The sequence below is a fragment of the Lingula anatina genome, chromosome 4 (genome assembly GCF_051362555.1).
Source record: "Lingula anatina isolate TDL-2025a chromosome 4, LinAna3.0, whole genome shotgun sequence".
In the NCBI taxonomy this organism is placed as follows: domain Eukaryota; kingdom Metazoa; phylum Brachiopoda; class Lingulata; order Lingulida; family Lingulidae; genus Lingula; species Lingula anatina.
Genome location: NC_141770.1, coordinates 8257994 through 8271155, shown reverse-complemented (window position 1 = coordinate 8271155; position 13162 = coordinate 8257994). Strand labels below are relative to the sequence as shown.

The 13162-nt window shown below is 34.8% G+C and overlaps 1 protein-coding gene across 2 annotated transcripts; it reads left to right on the top strand.

The window, feature by feature from the left end:
• The first annotated feature begins 1113 nt into the window (after nt 1-1113).
• On the top strand, nt 1114-11317 carry LOC106163808 (uncharacterized). 2 transcript variants are annotated; one of them, XM_087010687.1, is made up of 7 exons: nt 1118-1337; nt 3548-3633; nt 6195-6431; nt 7180-7389; nt 7634-7789; nt 8088-8215; nt 9579-11317. In XM_087010687.1, the coding sequence occupies exons 2-7, from the start codon at nt 3552-3554 to the stop codon at nt 9852-9854; spliced, it is 1089 nt and encodes a 362-aa protein (XP_086866813.1). In that variant the 5' UTR covers nt 1118-1337; nt 3548-3551; the 3' UTR covers nt 9855-11317. The 2 variants fall into 2 exon arrangements, with proteins under 2 accessions (XP_086866815.1, XP_086866813.1); XM_087010689.1 differs by lacking the exon at nt 7180-7389 and having other exon boundaries at nt 1114-1337.
• The last annotated feature ends 1845 nt before the right edge of the window (nt 11318-13162 follow it).

Below are 13162 nucleotides of genomic sequence, written 5' to 3'. Positions count from 1 at the left end.
AAGAGAAAGAAAGAAAAAAAAAAAGTTTAATCAATTTGCCTCAGTCAGCTCAATGCAATGAGGCATTTAATTAAGACTAGAATTAAAATGTGGATAAAATGGTCAACTATTTCAACGGGCAGGTGGCAGGACGTGCATTTGTTAAGGCCAAGATCTAAAAAGTAATGATCGCAGAGGAAAATACATAGAAAAAAATAAATGCTCAGTGTTACAGAATATAGGTAGGCTATGTAAACTGCAACAGGGTAATGGGGATCTGTATTCAGGTTTTCTAAAAAAAAAAAAAAAACACGCTTATCACAAGCAGTGAAATTAATATGCGTTACATAAGACACTTATTTTTTTCCTTCGTTGGATATCTAATAACGTAACTATGGGATACCAACCCCTTCAAGCCACTGAAGGTGTAAATCGTAACAAAAATGACTTTTTTTAAAGCAGTGACAACGATAGGGCGCAAATCTGAAAAATTCTTTGGAATTTCTTTGAATTCAGGTAGATAAGTGCAAGTCTTGGATATCCTTAAAATTCATCAGCACTGTACTCAGTATGTGTATGCATGAACAGTTTGTTTAATACAAACCACGTAAAAGGTAACCCCTATGTTGGTTAAACGAAAAGAGGATATTCATTATACGTTTAAAAAATGCGGGCATTCCCCGTTACGAGTTTGCATGGTAATGCGGGTGTTGGAAAATTGCTTTAACTTAAATTTCGGGTTTTATTACATTAAGGGAATGTTTTAATAAAATTCCCAAAGTTATGACTTGTTTCCAGGAAACACTTTATAACTCTATTTTTATGTGTGCTGAAAGCAGACCGGGTAGCATCCTGAATAGTGAACAAAGACTATATAGCATGCCCTATATGCACCTGCTGATCGCTAAAATTCCGGATGACGTATTTAATTCAGCAGGTCTTAACCAACTAATAATCCGACTCATTAGTTCTTCCTTTGTTTCAATGTTTTGTATAACTTGCATTATTTTCGAATTCTTACCAATCATATCGATTATATTGAGTGACGTAATGGTCGCGAAAGCAAAAATGAGAATATTTTGAAATTGTTTTATGATGGTTAATTTACGCGCGAGACTTGTTTTGATAATACGGAGAAGCCTGAGTTAGAGTGACGCATCGGCCTAACTTAATGTAAATATAACAAGACGGCGCTGGTCGTGACTAGCATTTATCTCATATAACAAATAAAGGTAAAGTCATCTTCGACTCATTTCAAGAGGAAAACCGAACAATCCTCTCATCAGCAGTTCATCATAGGCCATTTAAAACGCACGGATAGAGTTTTAGGAGAAGTGGAATACGTTCAATTAAGAAAGGTGAGTGCTAATATTGATATTGATAAAGAAAAAGCGTCTGCTTCTGCTGGCGGCACACAGACACTGAATAATTTAACGAGATATCACAATGCCATTGAGACAACAGTGAATACGACTGACTCAAAATGATATTTTATTTGACCGGTTTGATTTCCAACGTCAAAACTACCTGGAAAACCTGTATTCACGTACATTTTAAACCGATGTATCTACCGTGTGTTGTAGGCCTACATCTAAACAAGCAATTTTTATTATGGCTGTAATGGTAGGATCACAGTGCCTTTGTTTGGGAAATAAAAAGTGCCGCGCGTTTGTATGCTAAGTCATACCATTGTTATAGTTTGGCTTTAACTGAAAAATAACGTTGGAGATGTTGCCTGGTGAATATAACTGAGAAACAATGGGAGACTTGCGTGTAGAGATCGGATCAGGTTTTTGGTTATTGAGACTTGGGAGAGGCAGCAGAACAAAAGGATTTTTTTTTTTTTTTTTTTTTTTTTTTGTACTTCATGTACATCCGTTATTTCGATCTCTTCTCTCTTAATTGTCTACCCATAAATTTCTAATCGTTTTATGAACAAAACCTGATCCTGTAGGGCCTACATGTACTGTAGGTTGAATGAAGTCACTGGACATAATTTGCTGAAACACTGTTTCCAGACATCAGGAGGTGTGATAATTTAACAGAGAATAAAGACATAATCATGTGTGAAGGGAGAATTAAGTGGTTATGTATATAATCATTGTGGGAATTCATATAAATATATGCAAAACAAATTACTTTTTTTTCTGGGAAATTCAGCAGTGTTTTCTTTGTCACCAAGGTGATCCAGCATCAGATCCCCACATTGAGGAAATTTTGATTTCTGAATTTCTAAATATTACCATCATGAGTGAAATTCACCAGTCTGTATTTCCATTATGAGGAGGATTAAAAAAATAAAACAGAGAACTCAATGATGGATTTATGTGAATGCTTGTATAATTATAGATATGGTACATGGGAAAACTTAAAGGTATCCAAAGGAGAATTTTCATGCCAAAAACTCTTATTTAACAAATTATCCTTCAATCTCCCTTTACTGACACCAGCCGTAACTCTGTAATAATTTTGGAAAAAGCCAAAGATCAAAATCAGCTCTTAATTGGAGGCTTTCCAGATATGAGATTCATTCCATTGACATGACTTCCAGATATTGCAAGACTTTCATGCAGCGAGCCGCACTATTTTGAATCTGTGTTAAGATGGCTGCCTACTGAGGTTGGCAGAGGACGGTGAATATGATTAATTTTTGGTGATATTGATTAAGATTTTTATGTTTTAAGAGTTTTATAGATGCCCTCAGACAAGTTCAACATGAAGCAATCCATGCACTTAGAATGCACTTCAAATCCTACATTGGATATCTTTTAAGTGTTTTAATAATTTAGTGTTCTATAAAGGTCTAACAATCATGTGCTTCAACCTTGATAATATGTTAGGTTGGGGAGGTACTAGTAGGGAAATGGGTCAGGGATATTGTGGGGTAATGTAAGGGGGTTGGGATATTGGGGTCTGGGATTTAAAGAAGATTCATTCATTCAGTATGAAAATATACAACAGATATTCCTTTATTGCCTCAGCTCAATTTAAAGGTGTATCTCAACAGTCTGAAGGTTCACTGGTTTGAAAATTCATAACATTTTCATCAGTTTTTTATTAAAGGTTTCATTGGTCCAAGTGTGCACTGTAAAACCTTCAGGCTATTGTCATAGAATTAGTTACATATGAACAAAAAGAAAGAAGATAAGTAAAACTTGAGAAGATTATGATGCATCGTTAATAATAGATTGAGACAATAGGAGAGCAAACATTAGGCGCAGCTTAAAATTTATTACTTTTTATAGTAGATTTTTTTGTGGGTTGGAGGGATTGGAGGGGGAGAGTTCAGTGGAGAGAGGAAACAGCTAGTGTCTGTAAATTAAGGCGACAGATTTTTTTAATAAAAATACATTAATTGTCAGACAGTAAGACATTAATCCATGAATTTACAGAAGAAAAAACTTGCATAACTTAAAGTAAAAAATGTTGTGTAAGGTGTTGAATAACTGAAATAAGTGGAACAGTAATAATCACATATAGGTGACCTGGATGTACATGATGAAAATATTTTCAACAATTACTTAGATCTGTTTTTTTAACCTGTTTTTTTTTTTAACTAATATTCTAGAATCATGACTCGCTTTAAGAGGAAAGTTGCATCTACAGACATAATGGTGCTTACCTCTTTAATGTGGATGCTACAGTGTGGAGAAGGTGAGTTCTTTTTTCCTCTTTTTGTTAGACAGGATGCCGCAATTACTCAATCTTTTCAATGGGCGAAAATTATCAAACTTTCAGGTGCATAAATTTTTAATCACAAAAACTATATTTCTATGCAGCATTTGTGTTACATTTACTGCATGGAATAGATCTAAAGATAAGCCAACATTTTAATTTTGTTGCTACCACTCAAGAAGAATTTTCGAATTTAAAGAATTTATGACTTCAAATATATCTGTAAAATTCACAATTTTTCCCCATCGAAAAGATCAAGCAGTTACCATATATTATGTGGGCTGCTGACTTGCGTGAATGTCATTGCACTGTTTACAGGCATTCTAATGTTACCACTATGCCAATTATCCAATTAAACCAACCATTTCGTGATGCAAGTATGTAATAGATACACCATGAGTCAGCGAGATGTATGTGATACATGTACTGTGCAGTAGAGCTGTCGTGTATAATCCACCTTCTGGCAACATTTGAAATCTTTTGGTTCATTGGCTTCCAGCCTTCAACAATTGCTGTCATTGCTTGGTCTGAAGTAGACTTGACAGACATGCAAACCAGCCGTTTCCTTGTAAACCAGATTAATGTCAGTTGCATTGTAACACCACTGCCTTTCTGAATGCAATAGCCCATAATATTCAGGCCTGTAGCCAGCGATTTCAAAAGGGGGGTTCTTTTTCTGAAAAAGTGGACCTTTTCCCATATAACCTTCAAGTACCTAGAACAAATTTTACCCAGAGTGGACCTTTTCCCAGCAAAAGGGGCGGTTCTTTCGAACCCCCCGAACCCCCCCTGGCTACGGGCCTGAATTTTATTAGACTAAGAGCACATGCATAACAGTGGATCAAATATGGCTGCCACTTGAATATTTATAATTGTTGTGTAAATCCCAGTGGGGAATCTCTTCTGTGTTTCATCAGGAATTGAGTGGCAAGCTTTTTAGTGGGTCACCATATTTGATCTGCAGATCTGGTAGTCGGCTGTTCTGAATGCGCTCTTAGGCCTTTTCATATCACATGGTATTCTAGCTTCAGCAAAACAGCTGTACAGGTATACTAAATACTTATTAAGAGACACCTTTGTTAATTATTATATGTGTTTGAGAGAGAGACACTTAACAGTGTCCCCATGCACTCAACAGAGCCAATTAATTAACTACCTAAACAGTAGTAGGGAAAATAGTGACGGCAAATTGATTTCAAAATGTATCAATGTAGCTGTACTAAAATGAATTACTCGATGGGAAAGTGAGTTTTTTATGTGTAATCATGGAGTTTTTTATGTGTAATCATGGCAAACAGTTATTTTTGAAAGATATTTTTAAAAAATTCAGTTTTGTTTTGATCTAAACTGGCCATTTTAAAAGATTTAAGTATCTAATAGAGATAAATGCATGCCTCTTTGGATTTGATTTTCTCTATTTGTATTTTGAATCAAGGAAATAGATAGCTATAATCGTACTTCCTTATTCAAATTAAAAGGAAGCAAGTTTTTAAATGCTGACACATTATTTCCTGCTCCTATTTTTAAATGTATTTTACTTAAGAAATCCATATTTTGCCATGAGGCATGATTATATGACTTAAAATGTATCATAAGAAAGGAAGCATCATGTCAGTGAATCATTTGTCAAAAGGACTTACATGTATTTATGTCAGTGCAATCCAACAGTACTTTTTATTATTTTTGGTGAAATTCCTCCCTTCATTGTTGAATAATTAGTGAAAAACGAGAGCCATCCACTCTCTCCTACCACTGTTCATGCAGTACTGGTAGTTTGGAGAAGCATTTAAAGACATCCAGATTAATAATAATAATGATAATAATAATAATAAGTTTATTGAGCATTAGGTGGTATGAGGATACATTTGCAGGCTCACTAAACTACAGTATTTACACAATATATAAGGATATACATTTATATATTGTACATATATATATGTTTATTCATTGCTAAGTTACACATGTACTAATGTGTGTTATCTTTACAAGTGAATAATGAGCTATTCACAACATTATCAACAATTAGTGGCTGTGATGCACTAAATGACAGGTGAACTGTGTATTCTCACAGTAATCTCACAAAATCTGCTATTACTTCAAGACTTTTTTCACAGGGTGGATGAAGGAGATTTGACAATACCTGACCACTTTCCTCACTATATTGATTATCAAGTGTTCATCATGCTTTCTTTGCCATTCAGCAGTATATCTTGCATGTTCCATGAGGAAGTGTTTTTCATCCTCTACGCAGTTGCAAACTTTACATTTTCTCTCATCAAGTGTCTGTAACTCTGTGAGCTAGGTTAATTTTTTTTTTTTACCTCATTATTGGTTATTGGTTTTTTTACCTATTTTTGGTTTGTTAGTTGACTGCATGCCTAGAAAATCAGATTTTGTAAAATTTTCAGTATGTAAAGAAATGGAAAAACTTACAACCGATAAGATATTGGCGTGATCGTTAAGTTAATTAAAATATAATATGAAATGAACATTTTTAGTAAAAACATGATTTTTTTTTTTTTTTTTTTTTTTGCCAACAGTTCACAGCACCTCCTTTAGATGTCTTGAAGGCAGTTCTTGGCCTGCTTTGGATGGAACCACAGCCATCTGCTCACCCTACTTCTACCAGTGTCGAAATGGGACGCCAAAGTTGATCTCATGTGGCTCCCTCTACAATAGTCTTCATCCTTACGAATATGTCTTTAGCCCAAAGTCAAAAAGCTGTATTTCCAGAGACTCCATAGAGTATTATACATCTGGATGTAGTACAATATCGAGTAAGTTTTTTTTTCTTGTTTTAACAATTAAAAATTAAATGATTAATAATTAAAAAACAGTTATTATATATATTGCCATTTATAAATGAATTCAAAGTTATTGTGTTTGTCTGTGAATTTTATTTTAAATAGAATGTGAAATGAGTCATGCTTGAGCAATTTTTTTTTTTTTTTTTTTTTTTTTACCTGTAACATATATGGCTTGAAAAGGAAAAAATATAGTAAGGTGAAACTCAGTACTGTGCCTGTCACAGCAGACCATTGTTAAGATGAACAATTTTCTTGCCCACCATTAATCTTATGTTCCAACTCAGAAATGCCATACAACATGTTTTAAGACCATCTTTGACGTAAGCCAATGTCACCTCTTGCCTGAGGTAGGGTGAATGGCTTTGACAGAACACCTTGCCAAGATTGGCTTTTAATCCTTTATTCAGCAGTAAATTAGGTCTTTCCCTCCAGGCCCACGTGCATTCAGTCTTGGCACATGTATGGAAGAAAAGAATTATTTCTACACTCAGTAGTTAATTTGTCATCAGAATAAAATAGAAGTAGCACAAGTCAATATTATTTATTTATTTATTTATTTATTATATGAATTTCATGTCAGTTTGAGAAAATGATTAAATGAAAAAGAGAGAGAGAGAGAGAGAGAGAGAGAGAGAGAGATGAACCTACAAACAATAGAAGACATAGAAAGAGACAAAAGAAAATCCAAACCGAAACAAACTGATTTCTTAACTTACAGAGTATGAGCTCCCCAGTGCGTGTCAGGTCTTTGGCAACATCCGCTGCATCAACAAAGGTTACATCATGTGTGTCACGAAAGCTCAGCTTTGTAATGGTGTACGTGACTGTGAATCCAATGAAGATGAAAACCACTGTGATTACCACAAACCCTCCCCCAGTATACGGCAGAATGAGACTGTATCAAGGGGCGGTATATTTGTAAGCAGTGGTAAGTAGTAGAGGGAGGGTAGTGGGGGACTGAGGATGGGAGGACGCTATTAAGGCTCCATTCAGAATAGGGGACTAGCTAGTCTGAGGGTCAACATATTTTATCTTCTTTTCATAAATATGATTATGTTACTTCAAACAAAACACTTTTTGTTTCTGTATTTATAATGCAATTATATACATAGATATAATTTATATGCATATATTTATTATCCATATTTTTTTCTTTAATTTTGATACCATAGGAAACATCAAGATATTCTCAGTTGTTATCCCTGTGGTACTGGGCCTCATAGCAGTCCCTCTCTTTATTATCACCGTGCTGTGCCTCAAGCAGTACTGTTCAGCCGATGAACGCAGACATCGTAGAGTTAGAGCACGACAATCCAGGAGATCAGAAAGTAAGTCGATGGTACATATAAATTATTTGCAAATTAAGGTATGAAATGAGCACTTTCTATTTATAAACAGACACTGTTTTGTGTTTGTGTATTTTCTGATCACTGCGTCTGTCTGTGTCTGTGTAGTATGTATTATTATTTTTTGGAAGATATTGTTACAATGTTTTTTGTTGTATAATTTTCATTGTTTTGCACATTATCTTATCCCTAAATTCCAAGTGTATAAAAATATAATACTGTAACTCACAGTAGTAATTTTCTGCTACATATCAACCATGTTTTGTGATTTATCCTTTAGGTAGTCATTGTACGGAGATCAACAGTTCAGGAGTACAGAAAGAGTTCGTCACCCTTGATGTCAACTCCTTTCTACCGCCAACTTATGACGAAGCCCTTCTGGGCAATTTTGCCTCATCAACTGAAAATGTAAGAATCCTGAAATCCTGACATCTTCAATTTTTTATAAATATGCTTGCAATGATGTTTTAATCAATCGTTCAAAAAACATTATATTCTTATACCAAGAACTTGAATAACTTTATTTTACTAAGTGCATACAATTGCTGGTAACATTTGTTGCACATCACAGAAAAAACAACTTGAGTTCACACATTGGTGCTATTTTTGAATGACAGTGTTAATTAATTCTGTTCACTGAAGTAGTCTTAGCCCCAATGCTATTTTCATCAATAGGGTATTTAATTACTCGTGTTCATTAACATATTAAGCAACAGACCAAAAGTATTAGCCTTGATGTGAATAAGTTGTAATGTGATGGTAAATTAGAATGCCATCATAAGGACATCACCAGTTTTCCCTTTTTTTTATTTCAAAACCCAATACATTATATTTAAATCAAATAGATAATGCTCATTTTTTTTAAAGTACGTTACTTCAGATGGCAACCGCCAACCCTTGCACTTTGAATTTCAACATAGAAAGCCACATTTGTGAAATTAGTTGGGGAATTTCTCTCTCACTCTCTCTCATTACACATTTTAACTGATCATAAATCACTTACATAATTTACACATTCATATTTTTTCAAAGTGATTATATACTACAAAATAAAGTGACCACATGAAAAAAACCCCTTTCTATCATAAAACATGTAAGTGATTTAAAGTTACGTATATGTTCCTTAATGCAAAACAGGTTACAAATATTCCATGTCAAGTCTTACGTATTATGTGCAGGAATAAATGGGGGTACAGTGTACTTGTACAGAACAATATGATCACGCAGCACATTAAGCATCACTGATCAGGCAATATAGGTTCATAATTACTGTTATTAATATGTTACATGGTAATTCATTCATTACAAGAGAAAAGCATGATGTTAAGGAAACTCTTTAAGCCGAATCCTTAGAAACACGCCTGATATGCAGTTCCATTGAAAATAATTAATTAAGGCACAAATGAGAAAGCTACAGGATGGCAGTAATTGCTCTAGGGACTGCAGTTGGGTTACCATATCTGAATGTGAAACCGCAGTGTTTTCACAGATATATATGTTCAATGTCTAACGAAATCCTTATTAAAAAACCAAATGTCATGCTGTTAATATGGATGTGGTAATTGATGATGTAAAAAAATAATGTATCTCTCCACCGGCTCACATACGTACAAATAGACCCTCATGCACATGCTTGCATATGTGCACTCAAATACATGCACATGCATACACACACACTCATAGATATATGTATATAAATACATGCATACACATACTCCATATGCCCATTAAGTGTTACGTGTATGACATAGAGGATAATTCTCCATTTCAGCTTTGTAGTAAAGACGATGAGACAGAAGAACCGTCCTCTCCGCCTCCATACGACATAGTCGCCAGCATTCTGGGAAACCAACCATCTCCGTCTGCAGAAGGAGGTAACGCAGACGCCAGCACAGAAGCCACGCCAGGGGCTGACTGTAATAGTTCAATACAGGGGAGCACGATCCACGTGAATATCATTGACGTCCAAGAGGCCGGTGCCCCAATGACAACGGACTTGGTGGATCACAGTTTAATGATCAGCACTCCTACCCAGGTGGATTCATAGGGATTCAGGGTTACCAGTTTGGATGGAGGACACAGGGTGTGTTCGCTCATAATCAGAGGCCTGGGCTGGATTGTGACTTTTTTTCTTTTTTTGAAAAATTTCTCTCACAGTACAGAAATGTACAGAGAATTAACAAGAGAAGTATGTGTGAATATCCGGTGGAAAAAAAGGCTCACTGTAAAGAGCACCTTGTGCGCACAGTTGTGTTTTTATAAATTATATAATGTTTCATATAGCATTAAGGAAAAAGGAAAACTTGTAGGTCTGTAGAAGGCAGTTTGCTTCTGGGATGCTTGGGTAAAATTTTATAACATTTCTTTTTCGTCCCAGCATGATATAGCCTCTTGTGCATCTCTCCACCACCATCACCTGGCCTTATAAACGGATTTGGCATTTACTAACACTACTGGCAGATCTTTTAGCACTCACACCCATATTAACCACAAAACTCTCAAATTTACTGACACATGTTGCACATGTAGCACCAACAAAGCGATACCTAGCACTAACATTCATCCACAGTGGTAGCGCTGGTTCAATTATGGGTTATGTGGTTAATATGGCCATTAGTGCTAAAAGATCTGTGGATGGTGTTAGTAAACGCCTAATCCATTTACAATGCCTGATCACCACGGTTCTTTTTTGCTAAAACAATCCTAATGATAACATAAAGCTGTAGGACATATCATTGATGCAGGAGGGTCCTTAGATGAAGGTTATTTATAAAGAAAGGAAAAAAAGGGACAATGCAAGTGGAAGAGAGAAGAATTGAAAAGAGGATTGGAGTGGGCATTGGCCCTGGGGTTTGAGGGGGGGGGCAAGACTTATTAAGCCCCTCTCCTTGACATCTAATGAGAACATTAACTTAAAGGCACAGTGTACAGTGAAGACTGGGATTTCTCGAGCTACACCATGTACCAGTAGCTCCACCTGCTGTGCAAAAAAAGAACAAGTTTTTAAAAAAACAGTGATGTTTTAATTTTTATTTATTTCAACATTGCAAAGGTTGGTAGTCATCAGATTTTTTAAATCTGAATTGACTGAACTTTATGTGCAGAAAACACACTTGCATATATTTTTTTGATCATATAAGCTCATTTGCGTACAGTTGTTTTAAATGGCCTTTACAAAGGTCAGATGTATTTGCTTGGAGAATACTGTTACATTCCATGTCAGTTTGAATATAGTATAATCAGCAATGGGAATATTCAGAGTTACCTGTGTATATCATATTTCATAGGTCAGTTGAGAACTTCAGAGAACAAAAGAAATGGACTGTTAGAATAAATTTCAAGGTTTCAATTGCCAAACCTGTATTTTTATAATGAATGCACAAAAAAGTGACAGGAATTAAAAAATAGAGATTTCTGTATAGGACTATGAAATTGATCTTGATGTTCCCCGTCTTGCATTTAATTTGTGATTTATCTGTGAATGTTTTATATCGAATAAACTGTGAAGGATAGGTCTGTGTGAGTGATGATCAGAGTTTTTTATCTCCGTGTTCCAATAAACTGCCTCATTCCTAGATAACTGTTGGGCATCATGGGCTTGGGGAAATGAATGAACCCGAGGCTCGTGGTCGGACGCACTGTTCAACCACCTCAGACTAATGAGAATGCTGTTGTTCAAATGGAGAGCCCAAAATGAAATGCCAGTAGCAGCCATAAACAGAGAGGCTCCTGATTTCAGATATACCAGTATCTTTATACCAAATTTCCTGTTTTAAATAGTCCCCTTTTATTTTTATTTATTTATTTATTATTATTTTCTATTAAAGTGTTGTTTCCTAATGTGCATTTATGTGTTTATGTTAATGTCAATTAGTAAATTTAAAAGAATATTGCCAATGGTGTAGTTCTCATATAACATTTATTAAGAAACATTTGTGGAGGTAAAAGTAGACCTTTTAAAAAAGCTCTGAAGATGTTCTATAAAAGGGTTTGGAGGGGGGGGGGGGGGGGGGAGAGGGTGACTACAATACCCAAATTTCCAAATGTAACCAGAATACTTTCATCTCTACTGTTATTACATTTCAATATATATTGTCCATTTAAAGCAAATGTGTTCAAAAGTCTCAACTAACTCCAGAATAAGGCAAAGTTGTCTTGTTTCATTTGCTGATGTATATCAAGCCATGCTTTAGTCATCATTTGAATCGCATCATTGTGAAATCACCGCCTTCATATTTTACTTGGTTGGCAAATTGGTCCCTGTCTAGTAAATTAGTGCACGTCATCAGGGGCATTAGGATTGATAACGGCTCTTCTAAGAGAAAAATCACAATTAACAAGTAAATTGGACTCATTTGATGACATTCATGTAGGATGGAAACAAGAAAACAGATAGCGAGGCTGACATTTTTGTATCAACTAATTGAAGGTTTTGTAAGATATCCAATTTCCCATTATACAATGATATATTATCTATTCACAGGATTTGTAACAAGTTTTCTCTACGATTTTGTAGAATATTATTTGAATGTTGCTAGAAATTGATATTTCTGATTTTTTAAAGAACACTCTTTATCAATCAAAACAATATGTTAGATGAATATTTATTTATTTGAAAATATAATAAATCTATTCATGAAAAATTAAAAGAATATTTAAATGGATTGACTTATTCCATTTATTCATTCATGAAGAAAATTGACTGAAAATCATGTAGAGCTAATGATAAACCTGTACTTTTGTGACTTAAGCATGATTTAATAGGATTTCTGAGGACATTTATACTTTTGTCAATAATTTTTGTATTGTCAGGGCTTTTACCTTGCTCTCTTACACACACACACACACACTCAAAAAAAAAAAAAAAATCTTAGATAAAAACAGTTTTTTTAAGGTTTCCAAATAAGCTCTGACTTTTAAATGACATTGCTAATAGGTTGGACATTTTCATTTTTCAAGTTGCGATACAGTGATGTGGTTTCAGTTATGTCTGTGTCTTACAGTGATCACAAAAACATAGATTTTGACACTTAACTCAGTCACGAAAATATAAGACCTGTGTGGGTGGCACTTTACATGCAACAGAAACTATGATATATTCAGATGATTTGAAGTGAACCTTTATAGTAGATTTCTAAATAACAACTGTTGACCACATTTGTTTCATTTCAAATTTAACATGACAGAAAACTGCATACTTTATTGCAGTTCCCCTTACATTTGAACCATAATTTACGTTTCTAGCTACACCATGAAGCTGAAATACAGTTGTTGAAGGATTTCACATAATAAGTATTGACAGCCATGTAGAAGACTGAAAAATGCTTGGTATTGCCTCATTTCTAGCCCACATTG